This window comes from Sapajus apella, unplaced genomic scaffold (assembly GCF_009761245.1).
Source record: "Sapajus apella isolate SASKATOON/1434 unplaced genomic scaffold, GSC_monkey_1.0 scaffold12, whole genome shotgun sequence".
Classification (NCBI taxonomy): domain Eukaryota; kingdom Metazoa; phylum Chordata; class Mammalia; order Primates; family Cebidae; genus Sapajus; species Sapajus apella.
The window spans coordinates 27786317-27806180 of NW_022436952.1; the positions used below are offsets into that span (position 1 = coordinate 27786317).

Below are 19864 nucleotides of genomic sequence, written 5' to 3' on the forward strand. Positions count from 1 at the left end.
TGGCCAATATAGTGAAACCCTGTCTCTACTAAAAATACAAAACTTAGCAGGGCGTGGTGGTGCATGCCTGTAATCCCAGCTACTCAGGAGGCTGAGGCAGGAGAAGCTTTGAACCCAGGAGGTGTAGGTCACAGTGAGCTGACATAGTGTTACGGCACTATGGTGACAGAGTGAGACCCTGTCTCAAAATAAAAACAAAACAAGAAATCACCTTTTTCAGAGCAGGAGTCTCCAATATTTTTTCATTGTATGTTCCTAATGGTAAAAAATTATAAATCCATCTTTCAAATTTTGATGGTTAATATTGAATGCAAACTTGATTGTACTAAAGGATGCAAAGTATTGTTCCCGGATGTGTCTGTGAAGGTGTTGCCAAAGGAGATGAACATTTGAGTCAGTGGACTGGGAAAGGCAGACCCACCCTCAATCTGTGTGGGTACCATCTAATCAGCTGCCAGTGCGGCCAGAATAAAAGCAGGCAGAAGTCCATGAAAAGGCTAGATTGGCCTAGCCTCCCAGCCTCCATCTTTCTCCTGTACTGGATGCTTCCTGCCCTCGAACATCAGACTCCAGGTTCTTCAGCTTTGGGACTCTTGGATTTTCAACCACAGACTGAAGGCTGCGTTGTTGGCTTCTCTGCTTTTGAGGTTTTGGGACTTGGACTGGCTTCCTTGCTCCCCAGCTTGCAGATGGCCTATTGTGGAATGTCATCTTGTAATTGTGTGAGTAAATCCTCCATAGTAAACCCCCCTTCATATATACGTCTATCCTATTCATTCTGTCCCTTTAGAGAACTCTAACGCCCAAATCATCTGTGCATAATTTAGCTGTTTTTTTTTTGTATTATCTTCTTATCGAATCTCAATTGCTTTTATTAAGTAATATGTCTGACAGATAGTCTGACAAATGTATTAAGGGTAAGTATCAATCTAGCTAAGTATGGTGGCTCAAGCCTTCAATCCAGACTTCAGGAGGTCAAGGGCAGAGGATCGTTTGAGGCCAAGAGTTGGAGACCAGCCTGGGAAACAAAGCAAGACGCCATCTGTACAAAATATTTGATAATTAGCTGGTTGTAGTGGTATGCACCTGTAGTCTCAGCTACTTGGGAGACCGAAGTGGGAAGATCGCTGAAGACCAGGAGTTCAAGGCTATATACCCTTGCATTCCAGCCCAGGTGACAGGGCAAGACCCTGTTTTTGGAAAGAAAAGAAGAAGAGGAGAGGAGAGGGTCAGTCGTACCATTTTCTTGTTTGCTTATGGTTTATTATTTTTGGTTTTTGTTTGTTTCAGACAGAGTTTCGCTTTTGTGGCCCAGGCTGGAGTACAATGGCATGATCCTGGTTCACTGCAAACCCCGCCTCCCGAGTTCAAGCAATTCTCCTATCTCAGCCTCCCGAGTAGGCACGGATGCCTGCCACCACACTGGCTAATTTTTGTATTTTTAGTAGACTTGGGGTTTCACTATGTTGGCAGGCTGGTCTTGAACTCCTGACCTCAGGTGATTCACCTGTCTCGGCCTCCCAAAGTGCTGGGATTACAGGTGTGAGCCACTGTGCCCGGCCTTGTTTTTGTTTTTTGAGACAGAGTATGGCCCTGTCCCCCAGGCTGGAGTGCAGTGGCATGATCTCAGCTCACTAAAAACCCCGCCATTGAGGTTTAAGCAATTGTCCTACCTCAGCCTCCTGAGTAGCTGGAATTATAGGAATCCATCACCACGCCTGGCTAATTTTTGTATTTTTAGTAGAGACGGGGTTTCACCATGTTGGCCAGGCTGGTCTCCAACTCCTGACCTCAGGAGATCCACCCTCCTCAGCCTCCTAAAGTGCTGGGATTACAGGCGTGAGCCCCATGCCTGGCCTGCTTATGCTTTAATTATTATTATCTTCAATGTGTGGTTTCTTTGCAAGAATCTTGTTAAACCCTTATCTATTTTGTGAGGATTAACCTAGTGGAAAAGGAATAATGTAATTGAATCTGTAAATCCATTAAACAGGACACAGTAACTGCAAGGTCCCACACAATATGCTGAGATGAAGCTAGTGACTGAGGTGTCACTGTCAACCCCTTCAGTTGTGATGTTTTTATTCTTCCTTGAGGTTCCTCAGTAATTTATGAGGCTATTCTTTTTTTTTTTTTTTTTTTTTTTTTTTTTTGAGACGGAGTTTCACTCTTGTTGCCCAGGCTGGAGTGCAATGGCAGAATCTTGGCTTACCGCAACTTCTGCCTCCTGGGTTCAAGCTATTCTCCTGCCACAGCCTCCCAAGGGATTACAGGCATGTGCCATCAGGCCCAGCTATTTTTTTTTTTATTTTTTATTTTTAGTAGAGATGGGCTTTCTCCATGTTGGTCAGGCTGGTCTCGAACTCTCAACTTCAGTTGATCCACCTGCCTCAGACTCCCAAAGTGTTGGAATTACAGGCGTGAGCCACCACGCTCAGCTCATGAGGCTATTCTTCAGACAACTTACAATACAATGGATTCACTCAGGGGCTAGAATATTTTACAGCTTTGGATACAATAGCAATATACAATTGTTCTTAAATTAGAGCCTAAGAATTATTCCCCAATCCTTTTGATTGGATATGGGTGGCCCCAAATCTCTAGCCACTTACTTGCTGACAAGGTGAGTCTTTTGTGTAGATGTCAGGAGTTCAAGACCAGCCTGGCCAGCATGGTGAAACCCTGTCTGCACTAAAAGTACAAAAAAAATTTAGCCGGGCATGGTGGTGCATGTCTGTAATCCTGTGGACTTGAGAGGCTGAGGCAGGAGAATTGCTTAAGCCCGGCACTCAGAGCCTGCAGTGAGCTGAGATCACGTCACTGCACTCCAGCCTGGGCAACAGAGCAAAAATCCATCAAAAAAAAAAAAAAAAAAAAAAAGCTGGGCATGGTGGCTCACACCTGTAATCCCAACATTTTTGGAGGCTGAATGGGCAGATCACGAGGTCAAGAGATTGAGACCATCCTGGCCAACATGGTGAAAACCTGCCTCTACTAAAAATACAAAAAATTAGCTGGGCGTGGTGGTGCACACCTGTAGTCCCAGGTACCGGGAGGCTGAGGCAGGAGAATTGCTTGAACCCAGGAGGTGGAGGATGCAGTAAGCCAAGACTGTGCCATTGCACTCCAGCCCGGAGACAGAGCAAGACTCTGTCTAAAAAAAAAAAAAAAAAATTGAGATGAGTAAAGTCAACGGATAAAAAGAAATTTTGTTGACGCTGGAGTACAGTGGCATGATCTCATCTCACTGCAACCTCTGCCTCCTGAGTTTAAGCCATTCTCCTGCCTCAGCCACCCAAGTAGCTTGGATTACAGGCGCCTGCCACCATGCCTGACTATTACTTGTCAATTTTGATAGATTAAAAAAGCACCTCGTAATTTTATTTTTTCTTGTTATAAGATTTAACACGGCTGGGTGCCGTAGCTCACACCTGTAATCCCAGCACTTTGGGAGGCTGAGGCGGGTGGATCACCTGAGGTTGGGAGCTCGAGACCAGCCTGACCAACTTGGAGAAACCCTATCTCTACTAAAAATACAAAATTAGCTGGGTGTGGTGGTGCATTCCTGTAATCCCAGCAACTCAGGAGGCTGAGGCAGGAGAATCCCTTGAACCCAGAAGGTGGAGGTTGCAGTGAGCCAAGATCGCACCACTGCACTCCAGCCTGGGCAACAAGAACAAGACTCTGTCTCAAAAAAAAAAAACAAAAAAAAACCAAAAAGATTTATCAGTTTTTTCCCCCATATCTTTACAAGTTATTTCTTTTTCTTCTACCATGAACTATCACTTCATATCCTTTGCCTTCAGAAAAATTAACCCTTCGTCTGTAATATGTGTTCCAAGTATTTTTTTTCAATTTCAAATATATTTCTTTCTTTCTTTCTTTTTTTTTTTTGAGACAGAGTTTTTGCTCTTGTCACCCAGGCTGGAGTGAAATAGTGCCATCTTACTGCAAACTCTGCCTCCCAGGTTCAAGCGATTTTCCTGCCTCAGTCTCTGCGTAGCTGGGATTACAGGTGTGCACCACCATGCCTGACTAATTTTTTTTGGTATTTTTAGTACAGACAGGGTTTCACCATTTACTCAGTCTCTTATGTGAAAATCCCTGAGGTAGATGTGTTTTAGATTCCCAAATCATTCAGCTCATATATTGCATATTACAGAGAACCCCAGAGAGTATTTATTTATTTATTTATAGACAGAGTCTAGCTCTGTCACCCAGGCTGGAGTGCAGTGGTGCCATCTTGGCTCACTGCAGCCTCTGCCTCCTGGATTCAAGTGATTCTCCTGCTTCAGCCTCTCAAGTAGCTGGGATTACAGGTACGTGCCGCCATGCCTGGCTAATCTTTTCTATAGTAGGGACAGGGTTTCTCCATGTTAGCCAGGCTGGTCTCAAACTGCTGGCCTCAAGTGATGGGCCTGCCTCGGCCTTCCTAGGAGCTGGGATTAGAGGTGTTAGCAATCTTGCCCAGCTGAGTTTGTACTCTTTTAAACGTTAATATTTCTACAAGAAACATGGCTATTCTAGGTGGGATTTATACATAAAGGCTAGAAATGACATCATGTCAGTTAAGGTTTGCCGTCGGGCAAGCTGCATCAAACCAACTTTGGATTCTCAGAGCTTTTTGGACTTTGGAATTATGCTTAAAAAATGTAGACCTGTGGTGGTTGTGAATATTAGATTAAATTAAACAATGCATGTAACATGTCTATACCAGTTTCAAAAACATAGGAAGCACCAAATAAACGATTTTTACTGTAGTTAAGTGGGAGGTGCTAAGCCCTCACCACTCTTGCTTCCAGATTCTACAGATTGGCATAGGGCTTTGCTTCATGGAATAGTTTGATCTTTGGGTTAGTCTTCTTGTAAAGGCGATTGGGATATTTCAGGATAACAGAAGGTAAGCAGTTTTAGTCTTTGATAGTGTAGAAGAAAAAGAATGATTAGATTTTGAAGCCAGTGGGATCAGGGTTCAAATTTCATAGCATCAGCTCCTTTTTAAAATGAGGGAAATATCTATCTTGCTGGTTGCTTTGAGGATTAAATATAACTAGTTAGAAGAGAAACTGCTCTGCACACAATATGTGCTCACTAAATGGTAGCAAATGTTTTGTTCAGGGGCATTCGGGAAGGCTGAGGTACAACCCTTCCTTGTTAACAGTCTGAAAGGCACAGAATCAGCTACTTTCATGACTGAAAAATGAGAGACTTGGACAGGGATCAGAGAAAGCATTTATTGTACATAAAGAAACAAAGCACTGTTACCATAATGTCTGCGGGAAGATGGCACCAGGCCCTGTCTGTGATGTAATGTCATGGGACTTTACTGGAGGGGGGTTGGAGGGGGTATGGTGAGACCTGTGAGGGGCAGCGCTCCCTCTTATACAGGCAGAGCTGGCTGTTTTCCCAGGTGACATGGTAGTGTGAGAGCCTGTGGCCTCCAGCCTTCAGGAAGTTTCCATTGCACTGTGATTTTAAAATGTAGGTTGTCTCTTTTATTATAGAGTATCCTAAAGTTTCAAGTTTAACGTTATCGTACTACAAAGTAAGACTGTTATCTGTTGATCAGTATACTCTGAGAACACACCCTCTCCATTTCTGCTTGGATTCCCACTGGATGCAACTCAGATATAAAGCTTTAGGGAGGGCCTACCGTGTACCTGGTGCTGAAAATTCAAGGATGATCTGATAAGGTTCCAGCCCAAGAGGGACTGGCAGAGAGGACGGATAACTGATAACTCTTAATTGGGAGTGTGGAGTGTGGGGTGATGTAATGGAGCGCTGAGTAAAGTGCTATGTAGGGTACTAAGAATAGGAAAATTAATTTTTCTGGGAAGGCTACGGGAAATTCTTCCACAGAAGTGATACTTGATCCAATCTTTGGACTGAATCGTCAGGCAAATGGATTTGAGATGGGATGAGAGCAAAGGGCGGAGGGGTGAGGAAGGGGGATAAAGGAGAGAACAATGTTCCAAGTGAAAGAAACCTCAGGGACAAACATGAGATGAGGCAGTAGGCACATTCATGCATTTGTTCAGATAGTCTTTCGAAAATCTGTTGAGTGCTAGTCACAGTTTTTGGCACTGGGACACAACAGGAAGCAAGACAGACAGGTCCCTGATGTTTTCACAGTTTACTCTTCAGAGCTGGATGGGACAAAAAAACAAGCACAAAGCAATGAACAAGATGATTTCAGAAAGTGGTATGTATCATGAAGAAAATCGGGTTATGTTAGCGAGTAAAGGGGGCATAGCACGTATGAATGGGTAGTGAGGGAGGCCTCTCTGGAGGAGGCTTTATTTATTTATTTATTTTTGCTGCTACAATGCAGTGGCGTGATCTTGGCTCACTGCAACCTCTGCTCCTGGGTTCAAGCGATTCTCCTGCCTCAGCCTCCCGAGAAGCTGGGATTATAGGTGGCCAACATCATGCCCAGCTAATTTTTGTATTTTTAGTAGAGACGGGGTTTCACCATGTTGGCCAGGCTGGTCTTAAACCCCTGACCTCAGGTGATCTACCCGCTCTGGCCTTCCAAAGTGCTGGGATTACAGGTGCCCAGCCTGGACGAGGCATTTGACCTCAGAACCAAATGGTGAAGAGGCAGCCTTCTGGAGGCAAGGTGTTCCGCGAGGATTCGTGAGAGGTTGCTGGAAAAGAATGTCAGTGAAGGCTCTGAAAATGAACGAATTTGGCTTCACACAGAGGAGACAGAGGTACTGTTCCATGGACAAAGCCAGCCTGATCATCTGTCTGTGAGGCCAAGAATCTTTCAAACTTTTACCAGCAAGGGTTTTTGTTTGTTTGTTTCATGAAGACTAGGCTGACTCTAAACAAATTTGTGTGTCTCTCTCTCTCTTCATCTCTCCATTTCTTTTTGCTTTCCAGGATAAACATCTGTCTCATTTCACCAACTCTCCATTGGCCTCAGAGTCTCTCCTCAGTAGATTCTTCAGAATACTATTATCCAAGTCAAGCAGGAAATTCTGCCCCTAAGAGGCACTGAGAAAGTGTTTTGAGGGACAATTCAAGCGTCCCTCTTTGAGTTCAGAGAAGTTGCATCTATTACTTTGTTTCACTTACTTCTTTGTTTCACTTCTCCCTTCTCCTTTACCAGCTCAAAATGCTTGGCTCATTTTGACTGGGAGGAGGCATGACCAGGCTTAATACTTTTTCTGTTGTTGGCCGGCTGGCTGGTTCTATTGTCTCCTGGCCCTAAGGTCTGGGGCCTCTTCCAGTCCCCTGCATACACACAGCAGGCCTGCAGGGGTCCTCAGAGCTCCCTCTGAAACCACTGTACGAGGCTGGTCTTCTTTAGCTAACATTATCTTTTATTTAAACAGAAACAGTAGCCACCAGTCTTGTTACATAACATACCAATATCCTAGGGTGTTAAACTAATTCAGCATCTACTCTTAGGAAGTGGTGATGTGGCAACACAAATATTCGCTCGCTCGCACAATATTGCGGAAACGTTGTAACGAATATGACTTTCTGACCCTACTTAGAATTTGAGAGCTGCAAGGGACTTGATATCATCCGATTTCAACCCTCCTTGTTTTAAACTGTGAAAACCTAGGCCTGGAGAGACAAAGAAACTTGCTCAAGAAGCAGATCAGCGTGAGACAGCAAGCTCTTGCTAAAGAATCCATCACATCTTAGATTAAGGATTAAATGCTAAACAGTTCTTGTTTGTGATTCCTTCTCATCTGAAAGCATTTCCCCTCATTTTAGCCTCTCCAAACTAGTCAGCTGTGAACCACGACATAGTGCCTCTGCTTATACTGACACTGCGAATCAGAGGCTATGTCGGCACCACAATACTGATGGATTTGGAGTGTTTTGTTGTTTTCACTAACTTTGGGGATCGGATTCACATGCAATAGGTATTAACTGAATACAATTCGGTGGACCAAGCATATTTTAAAGACAGCTGGGTGGAGGTGCAGGTGAGCCAGCATTCTGGGTGTACGTGCAAACCAGTGCATGGAAGGCGGGTAGTCAGCTGCACCTCCTGCAGCACCCCACATCCTGATGGCTGCACAGTGAAACACTAGTTTCCTTGGAGTTCCCAGAGGAACTGCGGAACCCCAGTGTCTTGAGTGAAAGGCAGGACCTGCTCTGTTCACCTTGTTCGTGCCAACATTCTTTATCAAACTGACCTGTTTTCCTGCTGGGAGACTGCCCCACTCCACCCACCTGGTGCCTCCCTGGTTTCCTGACTGCCACGAGCTTATTTTTTAACCTGCTCTTCCTTGAAAAGCACCACCCCAGTGACCCGGAACGTGGACTCCTCCCTTCTGGTCACTGTGACCATCCCACTCTAATCACCGTCATCTGCCTCTAAAAGTCATGGAAAATTAGCAGCCACAGTGGGGTCTTGAATTCCTCTAAGCCCGTTTCGTACTTTTAATTCGCCGAAATTACTAGCAGGGCAGAGAGAAGACGGGAAATGCCTGGCTTCTGACCAGGGCATGGGTGGGCTGGGTGGAACTGGCACTATCGTTTTAAATTCAATTGCCCCAGGTCCTCAGGGCCACTTCTGGTAACTTAGGCTCTGACTCAGGGCGAGGTTTAAAACGTAAGGAGGGAATGATTACCTTGAGCTTCCAAGGAGAAGCACTGCAAATCCCCCCGCCCCAAAATACAACCCAGGTTCTGCGAATCCCAGCCCTGCCCTGGGGACAAACCCCGAACCCAAATAAACAGCCTCCTCCTAGGCTCTGAGAGCCCACCCAGCTTTGTCATTCTTGGTCCCTGCCCCTCCCTCAAGTTGCCCGGACGGGCTGGACCGGGACCAGCCCCACTCCCCTCGCCCAGGCCGGGCCGAGGGGTGGGGGAGTGGGCGGTCGGGGAAGCGGGGGGCGGAGTTCCGTCCTCTGATGATTGGCTCCGCGCGGATGGGCTGCGGCTGCGCCCGGCCAACCCGCGGCGTGTTGCTATGTGCTGAGCCGAGGGGATAGGCGCGGGGGTGCGTCCGTCACGGGGCAGCCCCCGGCCCGGACCCGGAGGGATGCGGAGTGGCGGCCGCGGCGGTGGCGGAGACTGTGGCTTTAAGAGCGCGCCGGGAGCCCGAGCCCCAGCCGGGCCGCCCTTCGCCGCTGCGCACCCCAGTAGAGCCGAGCCCGGCAGTGGCCGGACGGGGCCGCCTGCCGCCGGGTGAGTGCGCAGGAGTGCGGCGCGAGCTGGGCGCGCGTGGGCGTGGGGCGCGCTGTCAGCGCGGGCTCTGGGTCCCCGGCCCCAGGGCTCCTCCGGCCGGGCCTGCGCAGGGTTGGGGGTGCGGCGCGCTCGGTTCGGCGTGGGGTCCCCGTGGGGGCCGCGGGCGCCAGGGGCGGGGAGCGGCCGCCGGGCCACGTGACCGGTTTGTTTACAAACACTGCGGTGCCCGCGGCCACCCGCGGAGAGAGCCCAGGGGCGCGGGACCCCCGGCCAGGGCCGGAGACGCGCGCCAGGGGCCGGGCGAGTCTGCGGGGCCAGGTTTGCGGAGGGGGCGCGGGGCTGGGATCGCCGCTTCCTCCTTCGCTTCGTCCCCGCGGGTGCGGACTCCGTGGGGTGCGGGTGGGGCTGGGGACGCCCTCCGTCCCTGCGTGAAGCTGGGTCCTCCTCCTGGGGACACTTGGGTCCGGGGCCTCCGCCCTGGCGTCCCCCTCCCCCGCCCCCCTGTGGGACTGGGCGCCCTCGAAACTCCTCGGACACCGTCGCCGGCCCCAGCCCGGGCGGAGGTAACCGCAGCCGAGTTGCGTCCCAGCGCCTCCTCAGTGCTCTTGCTAAGGGGGTGGGCGCGAGGTCTCTCCTGCCGGACGGGACGCGGGGGCCTCTGCCGCGGGCGCCTCCCCCGAGCTGGCGCTTAGGGGCGGCCCCGACCTCCCGCCGCTTCAAATTCACCCAGTTGGCCGCCGACCTACTCTGGTGTCTTTCCCAGAGTTTGGGGGCTTTTCTCCGGTCGTGGGGGCGGCGGGGGTGGGGGACACCTGTTCTTTCGGACTTCTTGTCCGGAACATTGCCACCTCTGCCTTCCGTCTTAGCTGCGAGAGTTTAAAAAACCAGGTGAGCGAGGGTCCTGTTTTCCTCCGCTCGGCGCGGAGCTGCACCCGCGTCAGCCCCCTAGTCCCGCTGCTGGGAATGGCCCCAGGGAACTGCTCCCAAGCCTTCCTGGGGCTTTTGCTTTCTGGCTTCCTTGCTGATTTGCTGTCCTTGCAACTCGGGAGGCTCTTGAGTGAGTCCTTGCCTTTGATGAATCTAAAGGCTGACGAGACAGCTGTCTTTTTCTCCCTGCTCTTCCTTGCTTGTTTCTAGTCTGGCAAGACGGGGTTCCCTGTCCCAGAGCATTGGGCAAGAAGGGTAGCGGTCAGCTTCAGAGCATTAGAGGTGCAAGAAGTTCCATAAATGCCCTCGCTGGCTCTGGGGTGGGACTTGATTTCACGTGCTTATTGCTCCCCCGTGCTCTCATAGTTCTGGGGCTACAGGCCCTGTGATCAGTGAGATTGGAGTCACCCTTCCCTGGCTTTTCCTTTTTCCTAGTCACCCCTGCAAGAAGACCCCAGAGGTGGGCCTAACTTGAATTCTGTCTATTCACCCCTCTCTTCCTTAACCCTTAACGTGCGTGGCTGAGTCTTCCTCCTCCGGTGAGGAACATTTTCATTCTTCTGAACTGAGTTTTCAGTGGCTACAAGTTATCCCCAGGAACGAACCCAGCCTGGGGAGAGCTGTGCGGACTTCCTCCTTGGCACCATCCCTTGTCCCCAGCTCCATGATCGGATCTCAGGCAGGAGTGCAGCGGGAGCCACATCCCCTTCCTCAGCTGGGCTTTGCGGCGGCAGTTCAGCGTTCAATGACAGCGTTTCTTGGATCTGTCTTGAAATTTCTGTTTTTGAACCATAGTCAGGAAGCTTGGAGTTAGGGGTGGGGAAAATGGAGAATAAATTCTACGCCAAGAAAACGGTTTTCCTTCTTCCCTCTAGTAGCATCGTTTTCAGGCTTTGAGTGGGACCCGCACTGCATACATATTCGTAACAGAATTAAGTTTCAGAGAACAATAATTACCCTTCCTACCTCCAGTGTGCTGTATTTTAAAGTTTTTTTTTTTTTTTTCTACTTCATTTAAAAAAGAAAACAACTGCTGGTCATGACCCATTAATTTGATCTCCTGACCAAGCAGGTCCTGACCCACAGTTTGAGAAGCATTGCTTTAGGGCAGAGGTCCCAAACAAAATGTGTATAAAGATGACATAGCACTGCTGCACGGTGTTGTGTACCAGTAGTGTTTAAAAATACAGTTTGTCGTACCCCAGAACTTAAAGTACAATTAAAAAAAATACAGTCAGGCTACTCTGCAGATGTTTATTTTCAGTAGGCCGTAGGAATCTGCATTTTTAATAAGGGAGCCATGAGATTGTGATTGCAGGTGCCTGATAAGAGCCCCTGATCTAGTGGGAACTGGAGGCAGTGAACAATGAAAGGTATTAACTTGGCTATGAAGTGCAGTCAGGTATGTGACCCCATACTCTGCAATCCCAAAATCACTCAGCTGCCAATCACACGAGCTTAGGCTTTGAAAAGTCTAAGGGCACAGTATTGTTTGTTCTCAACGGCCATGAAGCAGTTGGCTTTGCGAGACTGGTGTCCCTCCCTCCCCACTCCAGCCTGTTTGAGAGCTGCTGCACAGTGTTGTGTACCAGGAGATGTTTCTAGGTGTGTGGGGGTTGGAGATGAGAGCAGTGCCGAGTGCCCATTAGTTGCTGTGGTGTTAGCAGATGATGTGAATTTTTCATTGTTTTAATGATTTTAACGGTTTTGAGGCAGCCACACAGTCATTGTGTCTGGGGGACTAACAATTAAAAGGTTGGTTTTGTTTAGTATCTGGGTATTCCAGACTGTGTAGCCTGGGGGAAAGGCAGGCTGGTGGCTCTTTTTATTTGGTGGGGTGGGGAGTCAGGGGTTTGTCTACCATCAGGTCTTAATAAGAGACACAAGTTCAGTATCTCCTGGGCTACCCCAGTCCTGGTTATTTCCCATTGTGATGGCCCAGTCCTGGTGAGCAGGTGAATCTCATTAGGCATCGTTTCTCATGCTGTTATCTCTGCCTTCAGGCATAAAGATACACACACCCAGTGCAGCCACAGGTTAGATTTTTCCCTCTTAGTTATTGTGTCCAGACATGTTGGTAGAATACATTTATTTCAATTAATGAAAACCACAATTTAGCTTCAAAAAGGACGCTAAATTATCCAAATTTAACTTCCACTGTAGCCCTTTTTGCTAAAGGTGTGCCTAATGGGAGCATTAAGTGTGTGGGATTTTTAAAATTAACTTTAATAATGTTCAGTTTGGCCAAGCAGCTCACATTCAGAATATTTAGTTTTGAGCATATGGAGAAAAGAAGGCAACAAAAGGATGACAAGGGATAAGATGTCCCAGGATTGGAAAGGCCAGAAGGAAGAGCTGTTGAGGTGAGATTCAGATGGAGGATAGGACCAATTCCCATTGTAAATGATCTTAGCATTTCCTTAGGGTTTGTCACGCAAACCACTAGGTGCTCTGACAGCTTCATTCCCCTGAGCATAAAAAGTATAAAGTTTTGGAAAATGAAGAAGCATCATTTTCGACTTTAGCCTGCAGTGATGGAAAGCCAGCCAGGGCCTACAGGCTAAAGATGTTTTTTAGAGCTGTTAGTTTGCAGTGACATTGTCCTTAACAAAGGGTGATACGAGTCTATGAAATATTGTACTGCCTGAGTTTGTTTACCTGGGAGCTGTGGATATAGCACTGGAGAGCTTAAAAGTAAATCAGAATATGCTATTCCCCTGTCTACAATTTGCCAATGGCTTCCCATTGCCCTTCAGATATAATCTTTTTTTCTTTTTCTTTTTTCTTTTTTTTATTTTTACTTTTTTTTTTTTTATGCCTTTCAGATATAATCTAATTCCTTTCCCTGTAGGCACCGGCTAGGCTTGTCCTCCTCACCGATTTCTTCTGCCTCATCTCTTACCAATCCCCACCCTGTCCACTCTGCTTCTTCCTGCTTGAGAAGCACTCACCTTTTTGAGGTTTCTGAAACATGCCATGCTTATTTTTGTCACAGGGCTTTTCTACGGGTAGTACCTCTTTCCAGGATGTTCTTTCTCCAAATTTTTTTCTTCTCTTTTTTTTTTTTTTTTTTTTTTTCTCAAGACAGGGTCTCACTGTCACCCAGGCTGGAATGCAGTGGTCTGATCTGCTCACTGCGACCTCGGTCTCCCTAGTTCAAGCGATTCTCTTGCCTCACTCAGCCTCCCGAGTAGCTGGGATTACAGGCACGCACCACCACGCCTGGCTAAGTTTTGTATTTTTAGTAAAGACGAGGTTTCACCATGTTATCCAGGCTGGTCTTGAATTGAATTCCTGACCTCAGGTGATCCGCCCGTCTCAGGCCTCTGAAGAGTTGGGATTACAGGCATGAGCCACTGCGCCTGGCTCTTTCTCCAAATTTTTGCATGGCTGACTCTCACTTGGTTCTCAGAGCTCCTTCCTGACAGGCCAGTTATCTAGAACAGCTCCTCCCTTCTCTTCCCCTCAGCCTCTCTTAATCCCCTTAACGTTATTTTCTTCAAAGCACTTTAATACCATCTGGAAATATGTTATCTACTTGTTTGTCTGCATGGAAGCTTGAGAGATTCTGTCTTGCTTACTGTTGAACGTGCTTGGTGTGGAGTAGACGCTGGATAAATATTTGTTGGTTGAATGCATGAATGACCAAGAGAACCAAAGTTTGGAGTCTCTAGAGGGGGAAATAGACGAGAAGAAAAGAGACTTCCCTTTTTTTGGGATAAGATAGCGTTCTCCCAGAATTTCTTTCACTTGCACTGTTTCTGCTTTTCACAATAGTTTTCATTCCTTTGTTCTGTTTATAGGTTGGCAGAGGCTCCAAAAGCTGCATTGTTATTTTGTTGTTATTAATAATAAACAACGCTTACCCAGCCCAGTAAGCTTACTCTAGGCCTCGCTGTTTTCTTCTAACAAATAGCATTTCTGTCAGTAATCACATTTCATGAATACCAGGAGGCACTATATGTGGGGCTCAGAGCCTGGACTTTGGAATCAGAAAGTCCTGGTTATGCTCTGGGACCTTGGCAGTCTACTAAGGTTCTCTAAATCTTTGTTCCTTGTTTGTAAAATGGTACTAATAATAGTTTGCATCACACAGGACTGTTGGGAGGATTAAAGGAGACTGCAGGGGAAACCAGGCACAGAGCCTGGCACCTAAGCAGTGAGTGCTAGCTATTAATAACAGCAGTAATATTAATAGGTGCATTCCCCCCTCCCTGGCTCAGACGAATCTGATCTCAATCCATTGATTTGGGAGTGGACAGTGTGTGGTGGGGGCAGAGGAGGACTTCTAAGTCTTAATGCAAGTAAGTGAAGACTAAAAATGCCATTTATATCTATTTGAACTGTGTTGGAATTTAGAAACCATCCATTTGCAAATTGACTGCTGCCTAACACCCACATGGAAGAAGTGATATTTACGGTAGTTTTTGGAAGGACCTACTGTCTACCTGCTCCTGCGGCCAATCTTGGTTTTAGACTTGATGAAGCTGGGCCATCTGCGTGCGCCATTATCTCAGCTTCTCCATTGTTACTTTTACTGAGTTGGGCTTTAGTGTCTGCCCTTTGCTTTATGGAAGGACACTGTCAGAAATAGCTTTATATAACTTGTTACTATAATCCTTATAAGGGTTTATATTGTTGAAGACTAGCTACAGACTCAGTGCCTCCTTGAAGAAGTTCATGGGAGAAATTCTTTTAGAACCTAGTGTCTCTGAAAAGCTTTGGCCCTCCTGAAAAACTGGTATGCTTTTCTTTTGTCGAAATAGGAAATTTATAGCATCATATTTCTCTTTTTGCTTTGGCTATCAGGAAGTACAGAGCCAAGTTTGTGGCTTGATTTTAGTGACTATGTAGGGCCTGCATCCTAATTTTTCCCGGTGTTAATCTTGTAATTTTTATTTTCTATTAATTAGGTATATACTGGATTGGGCATTAAAATCTATTTAGGTGTTAACATTTTAGAGATATAAACATTTTGAGGCTCAAACAGACAAAAAGGACTTAAGACCTAGTGCTAATTAGGGCAAAGCAGAAACTATTAACCATACCTTCTGTTTCTCAGACCAAGGGCCCTTCCTACTCCTGCACATTCTGAAACAATATCAACTCTTCATCTAAACCCTAAATAGCCCATGTCTCCATTCTAGGTGGAGTTTACCTTCTCACTGTAATGGGCAGGGCAGCATTCTGCTTGTGAGGTTCAGCACTACCACCTGCGTTCCTATTATCTGGGTGGGTCAGCAACATGTAGGGCCTCCTGAGCTACAGGGCAGTCAGCCCTCCCCATTGGTCTTGAAAGGAGTGTGTCTAGACTGAGTGGCTTTGATCTGAAACTAGATTGCTGGCTCCAAATGAGGTTAGCCTCCAGTGTGTAGCGTTCCCTTGTCTGTTTCTCACTGGGAAAGAAAGGCTTGACATCCAGTTGGCAGATGGGTGCCACTGAGGCTCAAACAGGATCTTCCGGGTGTGAATGGTGGCCAAGTTTAGTTGTACCAGAGAAAGTGGCTTTATTTTGTTTTACCTGATAGGAAATTTTTAGTTCCAGGAAATACTGATCTTTCTAGTGATTTGTTTCTGTTTTTTTTTTTTTTTTTTTTTTTATTGGATTTCAAGGCATTCTATTCAGGAGTACCTGGGGCAAATAAGTGTAGGCACGGAACAGATCCTGCCAATCAGGAATATTTTGATCCCTATTTTTGAGATGGATTGGTGAAGAATGAAGAGGATTTACACATGCGGAAACATTCCATGGGGAACAGTTGTGTTCAAAGGCATCGAGGCGTGCACATAAGAGGGAGTGTATGGGGAATGTTCAGTGAGCACGTGAGATAGGGGAAAGAGGGCGCTGGGATGCAGTCCTCGGCGACCGCAGCTACAGTTAGAGCACTTTGGAAGTGGATTGTGACGTCATTCACTGTAAGGGTGAAGAGCACTGCACAGTGGCTAAGTGAGGAGGGAGGCTCACTGCAGGGGTTCTCAAAGCTGGCTGCGGTAGGAATTCCTCATCCCCACTAAAGGCCTACAAAATCAGAATTTTCAGGATGGGGAATTTGTAACAAAAACAAGAAAATAGTAACAACCCCTGAAAAACTATTTCCCAGGTTCTTCTAAAGCAGCCAACGCCACACATCCGAGGTCTGGAAACCACTGAGGTCGTGGTTATTCCTCTGGCAGGAGCTACCAAGCAGCCTTGGCTTTTGGCCCCCTTGCTCTTTCTGTTTTTGCTTTTTCCTCTGTATTGCTCCGACATATGTCATCCAGGATCTCTGCCCCTCTCCTCCCCAGCTTTGTTTCTTCTTTTACCACTATGGTCTTTGTCTGTTGGAGGTCTCTCCTTAAATTGAGCCATTGCCAAATGGACCATAAGGGAGAAATGGATTCTCCTTCAGCACTGGCTACATTAATGGTATAAACATGTGCATTACATAAACCTAAATTAAATCAGGTTTGTAGTTTGTTTTGCTCGTAAAGCTCTTTGTTTCTGTTAGGATTTGAGGAAAAGTTATCCCCATACCTAACTGCAGCCTTAAAGCTAAGTACCCCGGCCGGGCGCGATGGCTCACGCCTGTAATCCCAGCACTTTGGGAGGCCGAGACGGGCGGATCACAAGGTCAAGAGATCGAGACCATTCTCGCCATGATGAAACCCCGTCTCTACTAAAAATACAAAAATTAGCCTGGTGTGGTGGCACGCGCCTGTAGTCCCAGCTACTTGTGAGGCTGAGGCGGAAGAATCACTTGAACCCAGGAGGCGGAGGTTGCAGTGAGCCAAGACTGCGCCACTGCACTCCAGCCTGGCGACAGAGCAAGACTCCGTCTCAAAAAAAAAAAAAAAAGCTAAGTACCCCATCAGCAGGGGGTATAACTCCCTTTTTCTTGTGCCTAATCTGCTGCCTCACCTTCTGGCTCAGATTATTCCCATCCCTGATTTGTTTTCTCCCGTTTCCACAATTTAATGTTGAAGCATTGAGCTGAGAGTCTGAGAGTGTTTTGAGAGAACTTGACATCATTTTGCATTACGTTTGTTGAGTTGGCTTAGACTCTCCCATTCTGCTGGGAGCTCTGGAAGCAGTTCAGGGACTGAGAATGCGCCTCCTCAGACTCCTCTGGCTGGTCTTGGTAGGAGGGATCTCCTTGGAAGGTGGGAAGGAGATTGGAATCCTAGTTTTGGTCCTCTCTAATTGTGTGACCTCGGGCAAATTGTTCCTTTTTCTGTATCTGGAAAGCAAGAGTCATCATCATAATGCCTGTCTCCCTGGGTTGTTGTCAGGATTAATTGAGATATGGCCCCTCATAGACCCATAACAGGGAATTACTAAGTTGTGGAATCCTGGAGGTTTATTAGCAGTTGCTCTGGGGCCTCCCTCCCAACCTGCCCTCACTTCCTACCTTCCTCCAACCAACACTTTCTGAGCTTCTCTTGCTAGCTTTGGGCTGGGTAGGAGGGATGATTAACCATGGCCAGATATGGTTTACAGTCTAGTGAAGTCTGACCCATAAACAACTAACTTTACAGAACTTTTTTTTTTTTTTGAGACGGAGTCTTGATCTGTGGCCCAGGCTGGAGTGCAATGGTGTGATCTCGGCTTACTGCAACCTCCGCCTCCCAGGTTCAAGTGATTCTCCTGCCTCCGTTTCCTGAATAGCTGGGATTACAGGCACCTGCCACTACTCCTGGCTAATTTTTGTATTTTTAGTAGAGGCAGGGTTTTGCCATGTTGGCCAGGCTGGTTTTGAACTCCTGATCTCAGGTGATCCATCCGCCTTAGCCTCCCAAAGTGCTGGGATTACAGGCCTGAACCATCATGCCTGCTGCTTTGCAAAACTTTAAAAAATTATATTAAAAAGCTGAACAGGCTGTGTGCATTTACCAGGCCTCAAAGGATTAGAGGTATGTGGTGGAAGCACCTCCAAAGAAGGAGGATGGAAGGAGAACAGGGACTTAGATTCTTATTAAAATCTATCTGCTATTCCCATACAGAGAAGAAACCCAGAAATGTGCTGTAGAGTGAGTCTCCCTTTCCCATCCCCACCCGCTTTCTTCTCCTCAGTAAATGGCACCACTGGATGACAGTTTAATAATTCCTAGAAAAAAATAATGTCCAACTTCAGGCTGGTGATGGCTGGGTCTTTGGACATACAAGCAACCTTTTGAAAGTGCCTCTTTTCTTTTTTGCTCTTGAGTTTTTTTAAAGTTCAATTTCCAAATTCCAATTGCGGAAAGGCGGGGAGCCCAGCCACGGATGTCAGAGTCTAGAGTTTTGGATTTATTTGAATTGAGAGATTAAAGTCAGAAAGCCAAAGGCATGCTGACAGCTGAACAACAGAATTGTATTGGCAGATTTGGGATGGGTGGTTTGTAGCTAATTGGGGCCCCAGCTGTGCCCTGGGGGACTAGCAGTTTAAAGAGAAATCAAGGTCACACAGTGCTCAGAGTCCACAACACATTCATGTATTCTTCAGATATTTGAGTGTGGGAAACACAGATGACAATCAGATAATCACCTCAGTAAAAGTACAGCTGTGGATAATGCTAGATGTGTGGCATAGAGGACCCCACCTGGTAGTGGGAGCTGGAGGACGCCAAGGAGGGTTCCCTGGTGCAGTAACTTCTGAAGATAGGCTGTATCTCTTACCCTGTTTTCCAAGACCTTGTTTTCCTGATCTTGTAAATAGTTGTTTTTCATTATACTTCGAGTATAGCCCTGTCTGGGGACAGAGAGACGGACCAGATTTCTCTCTGGGTCACAGATCCTGGGAAAAATCTATTTGTTTTGTTGTAACCAGGATTATCATCTCTGAGCGTGATCAAACACGAAAGGAAGGACTGGTGTTGAAGGGTGGCAGTCTCTTGGGGCTGGAGGAAAAGGGCACATTTGGCTTTCTCATCGTCATGGTCAAGGCAGGGTTGAGGGATCCTTGCCTTCTTGGCCTGAAAGCAAGTCTGACACTTCATTTTTCTGTGACTCAGTCTTGCCTAGGGTGGCAGCTCAGACTGTCCTGGGGCTGTTGTGGGGACCACCTTAGAAGAAAGACTCCTAGGTTGGAGCTCTTATGCTTTCTCTAGGGGTCTAGAAGTCCCTGCCCGCCTGGGGAGGGTCACTTGGGAAGCTTCCCAAGGGGGGCATGCACAGACTGTGTGAAGGGCAGAGCAGGAAACGTTTCTGCTGTCAGACAGCAGCCAGGTAAAAGCATCAGAGGCTCATGTCGTGTGGCTCATTTGAGTGATGATTTCATGACCCTTCTGAGTTTCGTGACCCTCCATCTGCCAGCCCAAATGAGTTGGCGTCATAAGAGTTTTCTGGCTTCTTAACTTTGTGGAGCATTAATGGTGTGTGAGTCCCATGTAATGCCCAGATTGGATATTTTAAATGTACTGGATAGTGGCAAACTAAGGAGATTTAAAAAATACCGGCTTTACAGGGCACTGTGGTTTCACTTATGGCCATTCATTTTACTCAGTTGACTTTTATCAAGAATCTCCAGTGTGCTGGGGCCGTGAGTCCTGGGGAGACCAGTGGGGGTGGTGTTGGGGGATCTGGAAGACCAGACCTTTCACTGCAAGAAGTTCCCAGGCTCATGAACAGTGTGATAAAATGTCATTCCAGAGAAAAATTAAGTTTTTTGTGTGCTGGGAGAAGGGGCCACCAGATCTGCCAGGGTCCTCCTGGAGCTGAGTGTTAAGGGATGAGCAGGCATTTACTCATCCCTTAATGAATAAGTTAGGCAGAGAAGGTAGGGTAAGGCATTGCAGGTAGCTGGAATAATGTGAGAAGGAGCAC

The 19864-nt window shown here is 47.1% G+C and overlaps 1 protein-coding gene across 2 annotated transcripts in view; it reads left to right on the forward strand.

The window, feature by feature from the left end:
- The first annotated feature begins 8937 nt into the window (after positions 1–8937).
- The window catches only part of YPEL2 (yippee like 2), a 65562-nt gene continuing 54635 nt past the window's right edge, over positions 8938–19864 (forward strand). The window contains exon 1 of one of the 2 annotated variants that reach the window (XM_032280696.1): positions 8938–9156. In XM_032280696.1, the coding sequence (XP_032136587.1) occupies positions 9011–9156 (146 nt within the window). In that variant the 5' untranslated portion in view covers positions 8938–9010. The remainder of the gene's footprint in view (positions 9157–19864) is intronic. The other variant, XM_032280698.1, reaches the window with a different exon arrangement.